This window comes from Danio rerio, chromosome 19, assembly GCF_052040795.2.
Source record: "Danio rerio strain M-AB ecotype USA chromosome 19, GRCz13ab, whole genome shotgun sequence".
Taxonomy (NCBI): Eukaryota; Metazoa; Chordata; class Actinopteri; order Cypriniformes; family Danionidae; genus Danio; species Danio rerio.
Genome location: NC_141039.2, coordinates 10,204,578 through 10,226,715, shown reverse-complemented (window position 1 = coordinate 10,226,715; position 22,138 = coordinate 10,204,578). Strand labels below are relative to the sequence as shown.

The 22,138-nt window shown below is 37.4% G+C and overlaps 1 protein-coding gene across 2 annotated transcripts in view; it reads right to left on the bottom strand.

Moving 5' to 3' along the window:
* setdb1a (SET domain bifurcated histone lysine methyltransferase 1a) overlaps positions 1-22,113 on the bottom strand; it is a 32,854-nt gene extending 10,741 nt beyond the window's left edge. Inside the window, exons 1-12 of one of the 2 annotated variants that reach the window (XM_087294401.1) lie at positions 20,011-22,113; positions 19,520-19,958; positions 16,931-17,139; positions 16,812-16,837; positions 15,400-16,639; positions 15,157-15,288; positions 13,653-13,857; positions 10,638-10,711; positions 10,066-10,256; positions 8,448-8,607; positions 3,349-3,571; positions 3,034-3,271 (exon numbers count right to left, since the gene is read on the bottom strand). In XM_087294401.1, coding sequence (XP_087150527.1) covers positions 3,034-3,271; positions 3,349-3,571; positions 8,448-8,607; positions 10,066-10,256; positions 10,638-10,711; positions 13,653-13,857; positions 15,157-15,288; positions 15,400-16,639; positions 16,812-16,837; positions 16,931-17,139; positions 19,520-19,713 — 2,892 coding nt within the window. In that variant the 5' untranslated portion in view covers positions 19,714-19,958; positions 20,011-22,113. The remainder of the gene's footprint in view (positions 1-3,033; positions 3,272-3,348; positions 3,572-8,447; positions 8,608-10,065; positions 10,257-10,637; positions 10,712-13,652; positions 13,858-15,156; positions 15,289-15,399; positions 16,640-16,811; positions 16,838-16,930; positions 17,140-19,519; positions 19,959-20,010) is intronic. The other variant, NM_001044767.2, reaches the window with a different exon arrangement.
* Positions 22,114-22,138: the final 25 nt, after the last annotated feature.

Below are 22,138 nucleotides of genomic sequence, written 5' to 3'. Positions count from 1 at the left end.
CCAAAAAAGTGCCAAAAGTGTCAATGACATACAAATTAGCCATCTATCTCTAAGCTTTGAAACAGGAACTTCAATTTTAATAACAAAAAAAATATTAAACCATGTAAAAAAATAAAGTTTCAATTTAGTATTGTTGAAAACTCATCACATTCAACATTTAATCACTCACTCACTTAGATAGAGATGGCTTTAAAGGACAATTATCATATAAATATAATCTGGTAAAAGCTGGTATCTCTGGGTATTTACAATGTCCCCTGCAACAGAAAAAAACCCTCTCATTTGGGACTGAGGTTTCTGGGACAAGAGAGATATGACTTGGCCCAGGTTGACAGCAGTGGGTAACGTTGTACATTGTCTTTCCCCCACTTGAGAGGACAAACCATGAGTGAGATAGAGATCTCATGTCTGCATCAATCTGAACAGTGTGCTGACAACACCGCTATTCAGTACGCGCGCGACAACACAGCTGATAAGAACTCGCGCGACAACACAGCTGATAAGAACTCGCGCGACAACACAGCTGATAAGAACTCGCGCGACAACACCGCTATTCAGTACGCGCGCGACAACACCGCTGATAAGAACTCGCGCAACAACACCGCTATTCAGTACGCGCGCGCCGACAACACCCGCTTTAGAGTTTTCCAGCTCTTTTTCATCCCCGCTTCTAGCAGCACACTCCATTTCCGCATTACTGGATCTGTAGCGACAACATTGGGAATTGTAGTTTTCGCTACCTCCCGTTCGCTTCATTCGCCTGAGCAAATTTTCTCAGAAGACCTATAGTTTTACCGAGTCATGCGACTTCGGTAATATCGAAAAAAATTAATATTGCGGTATGACGGTATTTACAATACCGTTACATCCCTAATGAATGCCATTTGCAAATCATTTTTAAGCAAAACACCAACAAAGTATTTAAAAGACAACACATTCTTAGGGTGCTTTACAGTTGGGTCAATTGCCTGGTCAGAACCCAAAATCGATTGTCCCCTTTACCACCTTTTCGGCTGGTTTGTGTTTACATTGTCCTTTTTTTCTTCTGAACCCTGGTACGCTTGCGTCATCAAGCTGCTGCTGAGTTTGCACGAACAGTACCCCAGACAACCTCTTTCAGTAGGACTCTGGTACAGTTCATAGGTGCACACCCGAATTTAGAAGACATTGTTTACACTAGCTAAACGTATCGAACTCTGATGTCAAACGAACCCTGGTGCGGACCAAAAGTGCTAGTGTAAAAGCACCTTTAATGTGTATGTGAACTCTAATGTTAGTGTTATTTGTCTAGTATTGTGTTCTTTCTTCACCCCTGAACAACACTACAAGTTATAGCTGATTTAGTTTCAGTAACTACTGTTGGATTATCTAGCCAATTCCACGCATGTTCAATAAAAAAGGTAAGGTGAGGGTTTCCTTCAATGTCAAAAAATTTGTAATTTATTAGATACAAATGAATGATTGGATGGCAGAGCTCCAGTTGGCGTTACCCAAATCCAATACAAGAATTTCATTCAGGAGGTTCGCAACACATCTACATTTCCCTGACTCCAGAATATATACACAACTGATAATGAAAGGTGGAGTTTCGGGAGAATTTGTCACTTGTCAATCATTCTGCAGTCTTTTGGCGGTCGCACCCAAACATACTTTCTCTTTCTGCAACCCTTCTCTGCATACCAGCACTGAACAGTAAAGTGCACCTTCAATATATTGATGCAAAACTTCTACAAGCATCCAGCTCCATCTTGTTACAGAAAGTCTGGAGCAAAGCACCCCACACCATTTTTATACTCTATTTCCCTCCTGCCAGCAGTACCGTCTAAGAACTGTTGCATTAGTATGCAGCACAGTAAGAAAGAAGTATGTTTGGTTAATATATTGTATCATACAAAAGAAGAAGATTGGTTAATCTGTTACTAGTCAAAACATTTAACTAATAAAAAAATAAGAGACAAAAAGCAACAAAAATAAATTCCTTTTTTCCATCACTACCTGGTGCAAAAGCGCCTAAAGTATTTTTTAAAAAGAAACTAATACTTTCATTAAGCAATGATACATAAAATTGTTTAAAAGTGACTGTAAAAACAAGATAAAAGATTTAAATTCAAATTATTCTGTTTTATCTATACCTTAAAGAATCTTACAAAATGTTTCTAGAGCAACGAATCAGCACTAAAGGATCCCTAAAGACTGAAGTGGTAGCTTTGCCATTACAGGAGTAAAATACATACATTATAAAATACATGAACAAGTAACTATTTGTTAACCTGTAATAATAATTTACATTTTATAGTATTTTTTGAACAAAGAAATTCAACCTTGATCGCTTTAAGACATTATTTTAAAATCATACCAACTCCAAACCTTTGAACAGTAGTATACATTTAGGGTGCTCTCACACTATGCACATGCTATCTGAACAGTGCCCAGGCGCCTTTCCCGGTTCGTTTGACAAGTGTGAATGCTCCAAATCTGGTCAAAGCGCTGTTCAGTTGCCCGGCCTTGGCCCAGTTGGAAGACGTGTGCCAGAGCATGGTTCGGTTGGGCGTTTGGTATGGTATGCTTGTAGTGTGAGTGCAAAGCATGCCTGAGCCCATACCTTTAATCATCATTCTTACTTTTCAATGAACGCAAACTGTCATAGTTTATTAAAGACACAAATGCACCTTCAGCTAACCTCCTAACACCATGCAGCACAATGACTTTTATGATTATTTACGAGCATCAAAAGTTGTGGATCTGTTCGGCAGAATATCTGACTGCGAGTCACTACATCCCAAACGACTTAAATGAAATAAAGCAATCACCACTCTCTGAGCGAGAGCACTACTACTCTGTTAAACTGAACAGTCACATCATCGATGACATAAGTGTGCTCAAGTTCGGAAGGCTAAATGCAGTGCGAGTACAGACCATTGTGAGAGAGGGGAAAGTCACACTTCGGCATGGTTCAAGGCAACTGTACCTAGTGTGAGCATGCCCTTAAATAGTTAAGTAGCTAACAAAACAACTTCCTTAAAGACCACCCACCTTTCCATCAATGCGCCTCCGGGCAGTCATTCGCCGAAACTTAAAAAGCAGTGGGATAAGAAGTGGATTTTTCCCATGGTGTATGTCAACTTGATGCGGCCTCACCTCCTCCAGACATGCAGGGCAACAACGCTGATGTAAATATACAGACTTATTCTGCTCTTGCTCTAAAACCTCCACTTCATCTTCAGAAAAATACTCATCTTCTTCTTCATCAGGGGCAGGTCGTTTTGCACTTCTGGAATACAGAACCAGATAGAAGCTATTAGCATGACAAAAGACAGCATTTTTAACCAATACAAGCTCAGTACTCACATTAAGCTTGAGTTAGTGTTGCTATTTGATACCCTGGCAGCTGGTGAGATAGACGAGGGCAAAGATATTTTCTGGAGAACAACCTTTGGCTGAAAAGCAGGCGACATGATTTTTTGAGGGCTAATAGATGTTTTGGTCTTATCGCTCTGTCTGGTCACACGTGCAGGAGACACACTATCTGAAGAGACGGGTGAAACATTGGCTGATGATGTCGAGGTGGAAGCTGTGTTTGAAAGCAGTAAAATACAAAAACAAAAAGTTAAGCATGTCATGGTGATATTTTTGTGGCATATACACTGTTAAAACCTTCATGAACAGGTTGAAAAAATGATTAGTCATATTTCTTAAATGTAGTGAAAAAATTGACAACAAAAAAGGAATAAACATTTTAATACAGTAAAACCATTAAAAAACATCTCTCAAGTAAATAGACTACAGGGCCTATCATACGCCCGGCGCAATAAGTGTTTGGTGTGCTTTTTTGCTAATTTCAGACCAGCACAACCCTTATTTTCACATTTTGCACCACAATAGCAAATCCATTTGCACTACTTTGTGGACTCATCATGGGTGAGCCGGTCTATAAAGGAGGTGTGTTAAGGAGCATTGTTGGGGTTGTTATTCTGAGAAACTGAAATAGACTGCACCATTGACCATGTAAACGCAGATCTAGAGTCCATTGCATAGTTAGTTATGCGCTTATGCAGGTTCAAACACTTGATAGACACAGCAATACTCAAATCTCTTTACATATGAAAAAATTAAAGGATTAAAATGTTCTAAAAAATAATTACTACATTGATCTAAAACAAACATTTGTATAATGTTTTTATTATTAGCTGTATTATTTATTATTTGAATATTTATATTAGTTTTAATAAAAACTAGTTTAGATTTGTCCACCTGTCGAGTTTTGGAGATGTATGCGTCACTATATGGGGCATAAGAATAGGATGTGTGTTTGGATATAACTTTGACCACACTTTGCTATTATTGTTCAAATATTAGTTTGCTGGAAATTTAGAAATAGTTTTAAAACAAATCTTTGTGCTTAAACTAAATTAAATATGTAGGCTAATGGATGTCTTCAGTTGAGTGCACACAACACCGTTTCCTTCATGGAAGTAAAGGAGTAAAGAAGCCGAATGAGGAAGGCTCGTTCTTTATCCTCATGCTGCAGATGGCCTGTTTAACTGTTTTTTCTCGCTAGAAGCGTTCAGTTTTTCCACTTACAAAGTCTGCCATGTAAATAGCAAATGCACCATGGCACGACGCAACAGACTCTTAAAGGGAATGGGAGACGAGACTTTGATTGGTTTAATGCACCTCATGCTCAAAACACACCCATAACTCATTAAGAGACTAAGCACAACCCTGTTAGTTCATGTGCCATGGTGCAGAGCATATTTTTCCATCCTTAAAATAGTAAAAGTGAATTCGGACACGGTCCTTAAAGCTTTTGCGCCATGTGTACAGTACAAAAGAAAGAAAGCTGAAACTTTCAATCCTTATCTGGCATGTTTAAAAGTAAAATGTATGTGTAGAGTTTTAAATTTAAAGTTAAAGTGTTTATATCATGTTCATTCCCTTGTGAAGCTAATGCAGAAGCAACTGAAATTGCAATTCACGACTGGCCTTTGGAGGCTGGCTCCAAAAACTATGGATGTTCACTGACTCCCATGCTAAATTGGCAATTTTTACAGCTGAAAAAAAAAACATATTTACACCTTGGTACAAATTATGGTTTTGGTATTTATAGCTTATAATACCCCTCATGACAACTTTGAGAAGGGTGAATGTTTTATAGTCTATTTGTTTCATTTATATTAATTCTGCATAATTAAGGGCACGGCCACTTGAGTGACAGCTATGTCTCTGCTTACTTCAGCTGATTCCATCTGACTAGCCCTTGAACTTGGCATATATATCATATTTTAGTTTTTTTTATGTGGCTTTACACGGTCAATTGCCTTTTAGGATTATTTCCTACAATTTTCAGATAATATGGCATGCTGTGCACTTAGTAGTGCTCACAAACCATTCAAGTGACCTCCATTTCCCAGGTGAGTGAAATTCTTAAACAGCCATTTAAAATGTTGTCATACAGTGTTATGTGTGGATTTCATAAATAGCGTAGCATTTACTAACACAGACTATATTTGAAGTATTTAGAAGTAATTACATTTTTCCTCTGTAGAAAAACATCATAAGAACAATGCTTTGTGGCTCAATGAATTACAACAGTGTTTTTAAAAGATTAATCACAATGAACACTTTATTGATAAGGTATACAGCAAAGCATATGTGGTCAGAACACAAACGTATCTCTGGCAATAGTGTTAAAAGTTTCTCCCAAAGGAAAGCCCATCAAACCAAAATGCTAGTAGGCATCTGTATCTCCGCTCACACTCCACCTCTTGGTATTTTATTTATTTCCCAGAATATACTTCATCTTTTAAATCAACTTAAATGTGGTATATTTAGGTCACTTATAGTGCACATATCAAAGAAAAAAATACACAAAGTTTGTATTGGAGCAAAATTAGATATGAAGAGTTCAAATGCAAAGGCCGCTAAACACCACTTCCATCAAAAATGAGAAATGATATTGAGTGAATGCTTCAGGCACGTAGTACACCATCAACAAATAGATTTGCAAAAGTCACTATATCCCGAGAACCAATCAGAAGGTGTAAATCAAATAGTATGTTTTCAATGTAGCAGCACGCTGATACGCCGGCTTTTATGAGGAGACTTTGGCTACATTCACTGCAGGCAAATGTGGCCCAAATCTGATTTTTTCCCCCCTCATGTGACTCAGGTGAAGACAGTGTGAACAGCCCAAACCGTATGGAATCTGATCTTTTGAGGTCAGATCTGTGCCACTTTCATATTTAGTCTTATACAGACACCGATCAGATGTTTTGCAATGGGGCCGCAGTGTTAACAGTTATGTCGGATTTCATGTGACTTTTACATGAACTTCGAGCGACATGCGGCATCATTCTGTGTTACAAACATCATCTACTCCTCAGCAGCACAGTAGAATGGGACACAGGGCGATTACTGTACCACAGAAAGTTGGTTGTTCATGTTGAAAAGGATTTTGAAAGCAAAACTGGTGCTTATTAACTAATCTGGTTAACGATTGAGACACGGGTTGATCGTGAAGCTGAAGAGCATCGTGGGAGTTGCGGATAAAGGATCCGTGTGCAAAGGAAGGGGAAATTTCTCTCAGAGAGAAAAAAAGGCAGGTGCTCGACCTCCCGAACCTCCCTTCTGCACGTGTCTGTTGTTTAAAACGAAGTTAAATTAAATAACTCTGCAAATGGAGATAAACCAACTCCGACTTCACAGCTCAGTCTGCAGCTGCTCAATAACCCTTGATGAGTTCAATACACCATTGGTCAGAGCGCCACGCGCCGCGGTTGTCATGAATCACAAATGATCAGTGTTTTTAATCACAAGAGACTTGGTCTCAAATGCCGAAATACACATTCGTAACTCTTTACAGTTCATGAAATACACCACGGTTGTCTGTAAAAAGAGTATATATATTGTGTGCATAATTAGACATTTTTTGCTGTCCGTATCTGTACTTTTGCGTATGCGGGTCAGTTTAGGAACAGGATCTGTTCACACTGCAAATCTAATATTGGCCACATTTATTAGAGCAGTGTGAACAGCCGTGCAAAAAAATCAGATCTGAGAAAAAAAAAAACTGATTTGAGCACTTAGCCTGGCAGTGTGAGCGTAGCCTTTTTAATTCCGCTTTTGATTTTAAAAAGATGGAGGTTTATGAACTGGATAAGCCTGGCCGACTGTCAGTGAATGGCAAATGAAAACGTCCCTTACCTCAAAACTCTGTGCATTTAAAGAAATAGAAAACACAATGTGCAGTCAGAAGTGTAGCATGCATTCATAACAATTTTTTGCATCGCGATGCTACTTTTAATGAGTCCAGTTTACTACACGTTAAATGGCAACTGCATTTCACGAAAGTCAGAGTTAAGATCCCGTTCTTTAATCCCATGTGAATGCTATGAGGATAAACAAGAGACCAAGACCTTAAGTATGGTGAGAATGAATGAATGACAGCTTCTAAAATTGTCTGAGAGGCATCCCCCTTTTGCCCAGTTGGTCTACCTTGTGTTTTATTCACTAATTTAAGCTATTTTTAAAAAGATAAATATAATGTATAAAACTATACATTATTTATATTACTTCATAATACCTATACGTCTGATAAGCTTTTTATATTAATGAACAATGCACAGATATTGAGGTTTCATAATGTTTTACACTACATTATTTGAATCTACCAAGCTTAGTTTACAATGTTTGCAATGTTTACATAGCTCTACTTGCATTAAATCTAAATCCCAAATATCAGAAGTGACATCAGATTGTTAAGATTTGATTAATGTCAATTTTAATGTTATTGATTGATGCACTTACTTGACAGATTTCATTCGTTCATTTTCCTTCTGCTTTGTCCCTGGTTTATCACAGTGGAATGACCCACCACTTACATGACACATTTATATATTTTTATATTATTTAGGTGTTTAATATTTGGTAAAAAAAACTTCTAATTGCATCCGTCTTGTCCCAATCGGTGGATTTAGAAGGTTTTGCAAAATAAGCAAAAGTGGATTTAGCTGGTTTTGACTCAAAGGACAATCTACGTTGTTAAAAACAAAACACGTTGACAAAAACGTTTAGACACGTTGTCTAAAGTGACATTTTTGAAAAAAAAAAAAAAAAGTTTTTGTTTATTTACCAGCTAATAATCTTATCATTACATATAAAAATGTAACTTCTAAACCTAATTACAGGAGCCTGATAGAAAATGCTCATTTACAAGTGGTCTGATGGATTTAGAGGGATTTGCATCTGAACTCTTTATATACACTTTTTATATCTGATGTACTTTTATACTGCATTTCCATATAACTGCTTCAATAAATTTGTTTAAGCTTAACATTTATAACACATAATGCTAAAAAATGAATAAAAAATCTTTTTTTTTTTTTTTTTTTTTTTTTTTTTTAAAGCAGGAAAATTGCATGACTCTCCAAAAAAGAGCTAAGAGCTACCTGATTTAGAGGAATGCAGTGTTTTGGGTTGAGAAGATTGCGTTTTCCCTTCAGGTGAATGGTGTTTTTTGTGAGAGTGTTGTTTGTGACGATTCTTGATAGTTAAAATATGCTCCAACTTGTCTGATCCTTTATAAATCCACTCCTTCTGCTTGTCATTCTGAGGGAAAAAAACACAACAAATAAAACAAATAATCAGCGTCAAAATGGCCAACCTGAAAACGAAACATAAAATTTTTATATTTTTGAATAAATTGAAAATAGTGTAAGTAATATATTGGGGATTCAAACCTACATATGTGACGACACTTTTACGATCTCAAGGCCTATAAACCAAACAGCTGAAATATCCGATAAAAGGTCATTTTAAAAGCATGTTTCCTGCTGAGCTGAGTAAACGCAAAATGTTTTTTTTCTTGCAATTTCTATTAGGTACTCTCTCACAAACGGATCTTTAAGGCCATGTTTACACAAATACATTTTCATTTTTAAGGTTTTGCAACAGTAACTCCTTCAATCCAGAGTTCTCGAACCCTGAAAATGGAGCATTTCGGAAATGCTGAAGAAGCCATTTTTATTTTAAAACACTGCTGGTCCGTGTCAGTGTGGATGGGGGAAACAAACACCTGAAAATGGAGGTATGGCTGCAGAGTCACCTTTCTGATCTGGGCTTTTCCCTCAATATTAGGTACACAAAGTTCAGTCTTGCACCCTTTCCCTAAGTTCAGACTTCGCAAGAATGATATGAAAAACAAACTCCCGAGGACACATCAGGTAAATCTTCAAAGGGAAGAGTGTAGGCTACTTTATAACCTCATTCACATCACCCTGGCTACATTATTTCACTATTCCTAACAATAAAAAGAAAATGTTGAGGCATCGTGTAGCTACATATTTATATGACTGTCATATTCACTGTTTTCATATTTATAACAAAACGAAGCCTACAATACAACTGCCTCCTTTCATTTTCTTTGAAATATATTAAACATACTCTCTCTTTTGCTGGATATCAATATTAATAATCAATAGTGGCTATTATAAACGTATAACGTACAATGTTTATATATTTTAAGAAATAAAGGCAAGCAATCAGTCAAATGTGCAAAATCAGTCTACGTGGTTACATTAATGAATATGCTCACTTATCTTTGCAATCAAAACATATTAACTGAAAACAAGTAATAGATAAGTCTGGGAATAAGTCATTAAGATTGTCACTTCCGTCTAAATTGATCAACGTTTTTTTTTCACGTCCCCCCATACTTCAGTTTCTCATCAAATCATAACCAATCAAAAGCTCTCAAGTATCTGACATGCCCCGCCCCTTTCAATATGCTTCGCTTTTGATGCGCTTGAGCTCAACCACTCTCACTGGCAGAGCCGTTATAAAAAAGGGGAGGAGCTACTCTATGACTCACCCTCCCTTCATGTTTCGGTTGAGATTGTCAAACATCAAATAAAAATGCACATTTCAAAGAACTTCACGGACCTTGAAATAAACTTCACAACAAAAAACAACCCAATTTTATTGTTAATTAGTTCATTAGTAGTGTAAATTTGCCCTTAGAATAAAGCTGAGAATCCCATATTGACAGAAAAAAAACTAAAGTTTCACCTTATAGCAGATCTGGACCAGGCTGCCATCTAGCTGAAGCACCGTACAGTCCTCAAATTGGCCATTTCGCACTGCCTTGGTCTCTTGACCCAAGCGAAGCACCACAGCAATAGGGTTGGGATAGACTTGAAGGTAATCCTTAACCTGCTTGCGAGATGACTCATCCTTGATTTCCCTCCATACTTTTTTTGCTGAAAAAATGATAAATAAATTATTAAACCAAATAAACATTGAGAAATAAGTAGATTTTAGAGGGTCCTAAAGAGATTGTTCACCCACAAGTTTTCCCACCCTTCACTTGTTCAAAACTTGAGCTCTTTCTTCTGTTGAACACAAAATAATTGAAGAAGGCTGGTATCTGGCACCCATTGACTTCTATAGCAGCTTTTTTCCTCTATGGAAGTCAATGGTGACAGCAACCAGCATTCTTCAAAATATTTTCTTTTACATTCAACAATAAAAAGAAACTCATAAATATTTAAAACCATACAAGAGAGACCAAATAATGAGGTCATTTTTCATTTTTGGATGAGCTTTCCCTTTAAGAAAAGAGTAAATAGAGAATTTCTTACTTTGTTTGCAGACAAAATAAAGGTCTGGAAGGGCCAAATAGGTTGCCAGGCCATCATCAAAAAACACCAAGAACCTAATTTTAGAGAAAAGTAAAAACACTTTTACTAAAGACACAATAACTATACACTACCTGACAAAAGTCTTGTTGTTGATCCCAGTTGTAAGAGCAACCCGTAATAATTTGATTTCTAGTTGATCATTTGGAAAAGTGGCAGAAGGTAGATTTTTTTAGATGAATCATCTGCATTCCAATCATCACAAATACTGCACAAGACATATAGACCAATTACCATGTTTGTAAACATTCAGCACGCGCACGCAGGGAGGTGGCAGAAAGAAACCGGAAGCGCTAGCTTTTACAAAGTGGGAATGACATCCGATGCGGTACAGAGTTTGTTGTTGTCTTAGAAATAAGATATATTGATTACATATTAATTACATAATGCTTTCAGCATATTATATCAGCTCGTCACAATGCTCCATGATGACCAGATTCAACACTATGTAGTGCGAAAAATCGAGGTTCGGCTAAGACAAAGACAAGGAAAAGACGAAGTTATATGAGGCCTGGGTTATTAATCACCAACATGCAAAACAACTGCATTCTGAGAGCGAACTACACCTGTAAGCAGGGCCGGAGTAAGCTGAAGTGCCGCTCTAGTCAAAGGACAGTCATGCCGCAATCAACCATAAATGGTGGTAGAAGGGGGGGCTGAGGGTAGTGTCGCGGACGCCGCTCTCTCTATTTTGCCGCCCTAGACGCGGCTATAACTGAGGGTGCGGGTGGCGAGGGTAGTTTCGGGGATGGCGCTCTCTATTCTGCAGCCCTAGACGCGGATATAACTGAGGGCGCGGGTGGCGAGGGTAGTTTCGGGGATGCCTCTCTCTATTCTGCAGCCCTAGACGCGGATATAACTGAGGGCGCGGGTGGCGAGGGTAGTTTCGGGGATGCCTCTCTCTATTCTGCAGCCCTAGAAGCGGATATAACTGAGGGCGCGGGTGGCGAGGGTAGTTTCGGGGATGCCGCTCTCTATTCTGCAGCCCTAGGCTATAACTGAGGGCGCTGGTGGCGAGGGGAGTTTTGGGGACGCCGCCCTCTCTATTCTGCCGCCATAGGCTGCCTAGGTCGCCTCTATGGACGCGCCGGCCCTTGCCTGTAAGGCAGGGTGTATGAACTTACACATAGAGGTAAAGTTGGTTTTATATTTGCACATTCAGACTTTCTCCTTAATAATGTAATTTCATAAAAGTATTATTTGCAAACTCTAAACAGCAAAATCATATTAGCAGCCAATGACTTTCAAAGTACAACATTGTTCACAGTCAAATAAATGTTTATGTTGTTTTCAAGTCACACTTGCAGGTTATTTCATTGCGCATATTCAAAGTGCCTGGGTAAACAATATAGGGAGTGTGTCACAAGTTGTCACTGAAGGAATGTGTGAAAATAAAACCAAGCTTACCTTAATAACTTACATTTTCATGTTTCATTTTTAGCATTTAGTGTCAAGTTTAATTAACCACATGTAACTGTTTTTGCTGAAATAATTTCTGCAATCAAAAACGAGTAATGTGTATGATTCAGCATAGATTGAGCTTACCTTTTATAACATGAGAACTGCAGAGTCAGGGATTTCTAATTAGGTTATCACTTCATTCAGCTCCCTTTTAGTCAAAGATGTCTGCAGTTAGCATTTAAGCAGTGTGGTGTATGGTAAAATTAAGTTTTCTATTTTTAGACTTTCAAATTTGGCATCCTACCACTCAACACGACATCTTTACTATTGCACCCTGTCTTTTTATTGCAACCGGGGACCCGCGTGACGTCATGTATGATGTAGGTTGGTAATTGGTCAATTGAAACCCGCATGGACACAAGATTCTCACAGAAATCAGTCAAGTTTGGTGAAGGAAAAATCATGGTTTGGGGTTGAACATTATGAGATGAACATTATTGAGCATGTATGGGGTAAGATGAAGGAGAAGGCATTGAAGATGAATCCAAAGAATCTTGATGAACTCTGGGAGTCCTGCAAGAATGCTTTCTTTGCTATTCCAGATGACTGTATTAGGTTGAGTGATTGCAGGGATGTATGGATGCAGTCATCCAGGCTCATTGGAGTCAAACACAATATTAATTCTTTTTCCACTTCAGCATGACTTTATATTCTATTCTGGATATTATTTCTGTTAAGTGACAAGACTCTTGTCTAAGCAAAGTCAGACCTTCCTGTCCTAATTAAATAATTTGAATCAAAGGCAATATTATATTTTTATTTTGGTAAAATTAGCGTAATCTAGAGGTATCACTTTTGATACCAAATGATCAACTAGAAGTCAAATTATTATTTGTTGTTCCTAAAACTTAGATAGGCGACAAGACTTTCGTCAGGTAATGCATTGCAAAATGATGTATATATCCAAGATAAGCAAAATGCACACAGATTTGGACTCAAGCTGAGCAATGACTCACATTAGGGTTTTAATAGTGTTTTCCCTCACGCTGCTATTTCTATTGCACTTCTACATAAATCTGTTTGGGCTTGTTGTATAAAAAAATGTTGTATGACAGTAAATTTCCCCTATCAGTTCTGCTTTTATACTTCCATTTCCTCTTACATCTATCCTGAAACAGTTAAATATAAATAATTGTATTGAGCGAGAAGAACTAAAAGTTTTGATCATGTTCATAAAAGTTTTGTTGGATTTTTTACATTTTATATGAATGAAACTTTAATAACTTGCATACTAAAGCAATTTATCTGGGTTTTATCTTTCAACAATGCAGTTCCACAGCCACATGCAGCCAGGTGCAAATTATAATCCAGAAAACATAGGATATACTGCAGTCATATAGAAGACTAAAAACAAAATGAGGCACTGTTTAAAAAAAAAAATATATATATATATATATATAAATTTACAAATAATAAATTAAATAAAAGGACACTAAACTCATTTAAAAACATTACACTGAAATCCAAAAGACACGAGTGAATAACAGAACAATTTACCTCATGCGATTCTTGCGCTCGGGAAGCTCAACCATCACACCAGCATTATACAAGCTCTTTCCATTTTCAGATTTGGCGCTGGCCACGACACGACAGCCGATATACAAATCCTTGAGAGAAGGAGGCTTGTAGGCGGCCACATGATTAGCAGACAGCACAATGGTTTTACCCTTCTTGAACTCCACCTTATACGTATTGCCATCATCTAAAAGGAAAAAGACATAAAATAGCGTTAAATATAAGGGATAATATCGGCTCTTTGCCTTCATTTTGACCATTAAAAGGCCCTGTGAAGTGCATTTTTATTCATAGTGACTGAACTGAAAAATAAAGAGAGGGTGGGGCATAGTGTAGCTCCTCCCCTTTAAAAAAATCTGCCAACAGTATTTTGTTTTTATTACAGCTCTGCCAGTGAGTGTTGTCAAGCTCAAGCGCATTAAATGGTAAGTGTCTTGACGAGGGTGGGGCATGTCAGATCCTAGAGAGCATTTGATTGGTCAAGATATCAACAAGATGATTTAATTTAGGCGTAAATTCCAAACTGCATGCTTTGAGATATGATTTACTTTGTTTACTATATATTTTCTGAGCATATTTAAAAATTGGTTGATCAACATTGGCATCTGATGAAGTCAGTGTCCAGAGTGTCAAGATTTGACAGAGAAAAGCTCTATTGTCTTGTCATTGAATTACTATAGTTACTGCTAACGATTTGAGGCAGGGTTTCTGCAGGTTTCACCAAGTTAAATTTAAGACTTTTGGACCTTTAGAGTGCTGAATGCTAAGTTAATACCCAAGTTGGAAAAACATTTCACTTGCCCTATCAATTTTTTTTTAACTTAATACATTTAATGCAACAATAATAATTTATTATTAAAAATCCCGCGGATACCCTGTGAGGGAAGCACATTTGATTTGAACTGTGATCAAATCTGACTAGAACTACCTTTGCAGTAAATGTTCCATGAAGTGCTGTAAAATGTGCATTAGTTATTTGTTGTTTGACAATCTCAACTGAAAAATGAAGAGATGGTGGGACAGAGCTCTGGTTGAGAATAAAGCACATCAAATAAAAAGCTATTGAAAAGTGTCTTGAAGGGGGCGGAGCAGGTCAGATACTAGAGAGCATTTGATTGGTCAAGATATGATGAGAAACTGAAGAATGAAGTGACGTGAATAAAACCATTGATCCATTTGGGTGGAAGTGATAAACTACAAACTTTAGATGTTTGTAACAGTTTTACATTTTCTAAATGCGAACTGTCACTGTTTTTGAGCACACTAGCTAATAAATATTGTTAAAACTAACAGACCTTCACCGGACCTTTAAATGGCTTTTCAACCATTCCGAATCAAGAATTCCAACAGACCAAGGAATAATACAAAATATAAAAACCACAAAGAATAACAATTTCAAAAAATAATAAATAACTGGAAGTAAATCCATTAGATTTCCCGCCGTATTATATTTCATGCTGATTTGTAAAAAAAAGCTCAGTCTTGCCTTCGGTCTCAACTTCTTGCACTGTTCCCCGACTCCAATGGTTGTGTCTCTTTTTTCCTAAAACTGCCGCCCCGACCTTAAGTTTGATCTCTTTAAGTGTTTTAGAGGACTCGCTGGATGAATGCTTGGAACCTAAGATCAGCAGCAGAAGATAAATACAGTTAACGGACTTAAGAATGAATGACTGTGGTGGAGTATAGTACTTCTGTCATACAACATGGCAAACAGTAAAAAATAACTTACTTTTCTTAGCTTTGGAAGGTTTAGCAGGAGCATCATTCCTGGTGGTCTTGTCTGGAGTTTTTGTAGGTGACTCCGTAGGTGAATTAGATGGTTCATCAGGCGAATCTTCCATGTCAGCGGATTCATCAATGCTGTCTGACGGCGATTGAGCCCTTGCGGTTTCCTTTTGGGTGCTGGACGTCTTCGTTACAGGTGGGCTTTTTGAAGACGTCAGCCTGCTTTCGGGACTTGTTGTGGTCACAGAGGGTTTGCTAGATTTTTTCCTTGTTTGTGGCTTTTCGGTTTTGTCTGTGGATTCTGCATCACTCATAATCACAGCTTCTTTAGGATTGCTTGGCAAAGTCGACTCCTCAACAGGAGTTTCTGTAGGCAATTCGGAATCAGTCTGATTTGTTTCTACGGATGCTGTATTGTCAACAGCAGGAGGACTTTTTGAGGGTGGAGGAGTTCCTGAAGGGGTCACCGGCCTTACTTTAGGATCAGTCCGATTTAAAGATGCAGATGCTGAATTATGATCCCCACTAGATTTTAGCTTTGAGCTGGCAGTGACTTCCGAGGGTTTAAATCTAGTTTTTGTAGCTGCGTTGTCTGACTGTTCTGAATCGCTTTCAAGTAAATCCACTTCAGAAACCGATGCCTTTAGCTGAGACTCATTCTTAATTGCTGCAATGGACAGTGAATTGTGATTTTCTAATAGTTTTGAATTGCTTGGCGGTGAAGACAGTTCTGTATTTGCTTGTGTCGACTGAGGCTCGGGCTTTATTTTTGTTGTGGACTGAAAACTGAGAAGTTCTGGTTGTTTGTTTGGAGTCATTACTGAAGGGGTCACATCTGTCGACTGGGATTCAGTCTTAATTAATTTCTCGAATGGAGATGACTCACTATCTTCCCAAGGTGTTAAAGGTGTCCATTCAGGTTCTGTCTTAATCGTTGGTTTAAAATATGAATCATGATCGGCGATAGATTTGCATTGTTCTGAGCTGTTGAAAAGTGAGGATATTTTAGGAACACTTGATAAAGACTCGGTCTTGACTATGGTGATAGAGTTAGTTATTTCCAGTTTTGGCGTGACAGACTCAGGACGGACGATTTCAGGGGTTGAAGATGATGAGGGTCTGTTGATGTCAGATGATGATGTCGACAATGGTGAAGTGGCACCCATAGAGGTTTTGCTCACCATCTGCACCAAGTCTTGAACAAGTTTGGATGACTTCTGAATGGCCACGGTCACCTTTTCAAGCTGAGAGAGGTGTAAGAGTGACGTAATGAACAAAAGAGAAAAATAAAACAGTGAAAATAAAATAAAAGGAACATTTTTAAAAAGGCAAAATCGAAAAAAGCAAGATAAAAAAAGTAGATAGAAAGAAAATGTAGTTCGGGAAGTAGCATTTGTTTTTGGTTCACATCCTCACCATTGGTTCCAAGGTTTCTTTGGTGGCTAAAAAAGTAAAAGATAGCATAATTTTATACCTAATGGCTTAATTTACTAAATTATTTCCAAGCATTTTCAATTAAATTAAATGCGTCTCACCGCCCAGATCAATAACAACAAGATCATCATTATCATCATCCTCTCCATTACAGATAACATTTCCACGTCGTTCTGCCTCATCATCTGCGATCTGGATGACGTCATGTGGTTGTCCCCCTCCTCCTTCCTCTTCCGAGTCCTCATCTCGGTAATCCAATCCCAGCAACGCATAAAGACCCTTCATCACTGACTCACACTCCAGGACGGATCTGATACAGACACAAAACAGCAGGAATCAACGACAAGGACTGGCCAGAATAAAAAAAAGATCGGTCTCTTGCACAGTCAGTTTTTATTATTCATAAATTAGTATTTAATGATCTAAATGTGTGTAAACATATTCAGTTTTTAACTAATTTCAGTAATATAATTGACAAATATGAAAATGTTTGTGATTCAAGTTCAATGCAGTTCGTAATGTAATATTTTGGTAACACTAAAATAATGGTCCATTAGTTATTGCATTTACCAACCTCAACAAACAATTAGCAACATTTATTAAGGTGTTAATTCATCTTTGTGAATGCCAAGTTAAATAACATTAGTTCATGCTAACGTAAACAAGAACAACTTTAGATTTTAAATATAATTAATAAATGCTTTGCAAGATTATTCATACTTAGTTAATGTTGATAAATACACTAACTACTAGACCATTATTATAAAGTGTTAACATTATTAAATGAAAATGTAAAAATTTTTAGTTACTATTTTCTTTTTTAACAAAATTCTGCGCAGAAATTGTAAAAAAATGTCTGCAGATCACGTCTGGCCCTTGCAATAGCACATGAAAAAAGTAAACAGATGTGTATAATTCAGGGCTTTCGCACCCAAGTTAACTTCAAATTCAAGTACCTTTGAAGGACTTTCCCAGTTAAATACTCAAAAAAAAAAAAAAAAAAAATTCAAGGACTTAATGAGGGAGAACGTTTTAAGAGAGAGGAAGGTTACATTGTGTTACCTTGTAAGACACATTGTTGCACTTCATGTGTCAAACAGAATGCTTTTTTTGGGAGGTTTTGGCTAAAAGACTATTAAAAGATTATTTCTGTTTTGCACATCTAATACTATAATCTAAAATGATTTGATATTACTTTTGTATGGATTTTATTTAAAGTAAAAAGATGTGTATAATTTAGGGCTCCCACACTCAAGTTAACTTCAAATTCAAGTGCCTTTTAAGGACTCATTCATTCATTCATTCATCTTCTTGTTGGCTTAGTCCCTTTATTAATCCGGGGTCGCCACAGGGGAATGAACCGCCAACTTATCCAGCAAGTTTTTACGCAGCGGATGCCCTTCCAGCGGCAACCCATCTCTGGGAAGCATCCACACACACATTCGCACACACACTCATACACTACAGACAATTTAGTCTACCCAATTCACCTGTACCGCATGTCTTTGGACTGTGGGGGAAACCGGAGCACCCGGAGGAAACCCACGCGAACGCAGGGAGAACATGCAAACTCCACACAAAAACGCCAACTGAGGACTTTCCCGCTTTTTTTGCCCCCTTTTAAGGACTTTCCTAGTTAATTACTCTCAAATTCAAGGACTTGATGAGGGGGACGTCTTAAGTAATAGGTTACATTGTGTTACCTTGTAAGACACATTGTTGCACTTTAGGTGTCAAACAGAATGCTTTTTTGGGGAGGTTTTGGCCTAAAGACAGAGATTATTTCTGTTTTGCACATCTAATACTATAATCTAAAATGATCTGATATTAACTTTTGCATGAATTTTATTGAAAATAGCTTAAAAGGTATAAGATATATTGTTTTTCTTGCCTCCTGGGTAATACAAAATACATCATGTGGAAAACACTAAATTTGTAAAGAGCGATAAATAAAATGTAAATCAATCAAGTTGGTATGAACAGGCCACAAAGTGTTGGTGGAATAACACATAAGCAGGCCAGAGGGAACAATATGGATTTCCCGACCCCAAGAAAACTTAAAAAAAAATTCAAGCACCTTCAAGGACCTGTATCTATGTATGTTGTTTTTCAAAAACATTTCAGAGCCTTGAGGTTTTTTCACATTGCCAAGCTTTCAAAGATTTTAGGGACACATGGAAATATTGGTATTTTGTCTTGAAAAGATGGTTCACCCAAAAAAATTACAATTCTGTCACCATTTACTCATCCTCAACTTCTTCCAAACCTGTTTTTTTTCTCAAATATTTTGGAAACCAAAAGCCATTGACGACACAAAGTGTTCCCGAAGCTTCATTTGATTAAACCACTGAAGTTACATAAGTTTTGACAATCTTTTTGGCTCCATTTCTGCACTTTGAACATCCCAGGATCATTGCTGTGTATGGGAGCTCTCGAATTTCATTCAAAATATCTTAATTTGTGTCTTGATGACAAACAAAGGAGTAATGGGATTGGAACGATAGCATGCACAAAAACAATTTTTTTGTGGAAGAAAGAAAAGGAAACAACCATTTAAAAAAACACACAATTGGACAAAAGTGATGTAGAAAAACATTGAAAAGTATAAAAAAAAAAAAAAACACATTTGCATATGAACAAGTGGCCTGAACAGTCCAGATACAATCATCGGTCACTAATAAACAACTTACTCGCAGGCGTTGCTGTACAGAAGGCGTGTGCAAGTGCTATCTCTCTCCTTCTGCTTCACCCACTCCTCCACCTGCGCCAGCTGCTCGCGTCTCTGCATTAAATGAGGGTTTCGTTCCACCTCCGCCTGGATCCACCTCTGCAGGTCATCCTTCGTCATCCTCAGGAGGTTTTCATCATCCTTTTCCCGACTCATGGCTTTACTGTTGGAACAATTTGATGAAAAACGTCATACATGCGAATGATCTGCATTAGAGCCAGGGTAGCACTGCTCTAATATGATTGATGGCAAAAAGTTCTTGCATTGTTGAACATATGAAGCAAAAAGTATCAAGTTCCTAATGGACGAGTCCCAGTCTTTTAGTTTCTTTAGCATTTCTTTTGTATTCCAAATTAGTCACGATCACCTCACAGCAAGAAGGTCGCTGGTTCGAGCCCCGGCTGGGTCAGTTGGCATTCCTGTGTTAAGTTTGCATGTTCTCCCCATGTTCGCATGGGTTTCCCCAAAAACATGTGGTACAGGTGAATTGGGTGAAATAAATTGTCTGTAGTGTGTGTGTGTGAATGAGTGTGTATGGATGTTTTCTAGTGATGGATTGCAGCTGCAAGGGCATCTGCTGAATTAAACATATGCTGGATAAGTTGCCGGTTCATTACGCTGTGGTGTTCCCTAATGAATAAAGGGACTAAGCCGAAAAGAAAATGAACCAATTAATAGTTGCGACCTTTTCTACGACATGATACAAGGCTAACTGTTATGTATGATTACTAAAATATCACTTTTTTATTAAAACACGCATTATCATTTCAGAATTTTGATCTTTCTCTCAGTCAGAACAGCTATCAGCTTTTGATATTAGCATCTATTATTTGGCCAGGTATTGTAAAGTCCACTCACCTAAAATGTCAAGTTCACTAATGCTGCTTGTAGTAGAATCTGTCCATTCAATAATATTATTACGATAGAGGTTAAACCAAACCAACTCTTTTCTTGAGTATTTGTACTATTTTTAGACATAATAAACGGTTTAGGATCTTATTTTTGTTACTCTGTCATTATTGTAAAAAAAGAAGTTAAAATTGCTTATTTCTATAGATTTTAACATTCCTCGAAACTATTGGGATCATCCAAGTACAGCAATAATGTAGTGGTGGTTATAGTGGTTTTAGATATATTTTAAAGAAAAAAAAATTACATATTGCGCCGACAAATTTGTGCTATATTATATGTTAATGTCTGATGAAGCAACCCAACAAAATTGGTTGATGACATACAGGATACTTAACATCAGGGTACGAATTACAGGGATGTTTGGGGGAGATTGGGCCATCTAATTAATGCTTATCCCCCTGGAAGGACATCATAAATATACGTTTCCCAGTGTTGGGTTGCTGCATAAAACATGTGCTGGACAAGTTGGTGGTTCAATCCGCTGTGGCAAACCCTGATTAATAAAGGGACCAAGCCAAAAAGAAAATGAACAAATGAATGAATGAATGGATATAAATTTACACTTGTTCCCCCTATAAAAGATAACACCAATGTGAATGCATAATCGCACCAATCAATGGCAGGAAAAATATCATTTAGCAATCTGAAAACTGGCAATTTTCAAACTTAAGTATTCACAAAACGTGCTTCTTGTAAAATAGGTGTTTATATCTGCATGTAGCCTAAAAAATGGAAAAAAAAAAACATAATTTGCATAGTTTAACCAACAGTAACCTCTAAAAACTAAATGTCCCTCGAAACAATAAAACGTATGTTATATTAATAAATACAATGTATACCTCCTGGAATTGTGGATTTATGAACTGTGCTGTGCATTTATGAATGCAAATGTATTTTTATTGAAACTGATCTGGCTCCATAGATATCAGCTTTTGATACTGGCATCTATTATTTTGTCAGGTAAGTAACGTTATTGTAAAGTCCACTCACCTTAAAATGTCTAGTTCATTAATGCTGCTTGTAGTAGTTTTACATTTAATAATCTAACAATTGGAATCTAATCAAACTAACTCTATAATTGAGTATTTGTAATATTTTTAGACATAATAAAGGTTTTAGAGCAGATGTCCAATATTCAACGCCAATACTCTGGCCTGACAGTTCAAACTGATGATTGACAGATCAAGTAAAAGGATAAATATATGAAGTCAATCATTAGATACATACCACAAACACCGTTGTACCCTTTATTACATTTAGCAAAACTAAGGCCTATTACAACCATAACTGGCTACCATATGCTATGGTATTATGGCTTATAGTTAGAAAACCACAAAAGGTGACTTACATACTGTCCGGTCTTCCCAATGTGTCGCTGCTGTTGTATGTTTGAATCCTGAAAACGCTCACATAGCAAAATCAAACTAACGTAACGTAAAAAACACCAACAGCGTCAGGAGTATACGGCGCACAATATCCCGTATGTTTAACGTTATATGTCGAAAAAATGCACGGTTGTTGCTTTACAACCCCATACAACCCCCAAAGCACATGGAAAAGTAAAACGGGCGCAATAAAAGAAGTAAAAACGCATGGAGGGAAAGCATTGCTAGTGTTATCTATAGGAGCGGATGCAGAGTCTACAAGAAGCGTTGTGATTGGTGCAGTG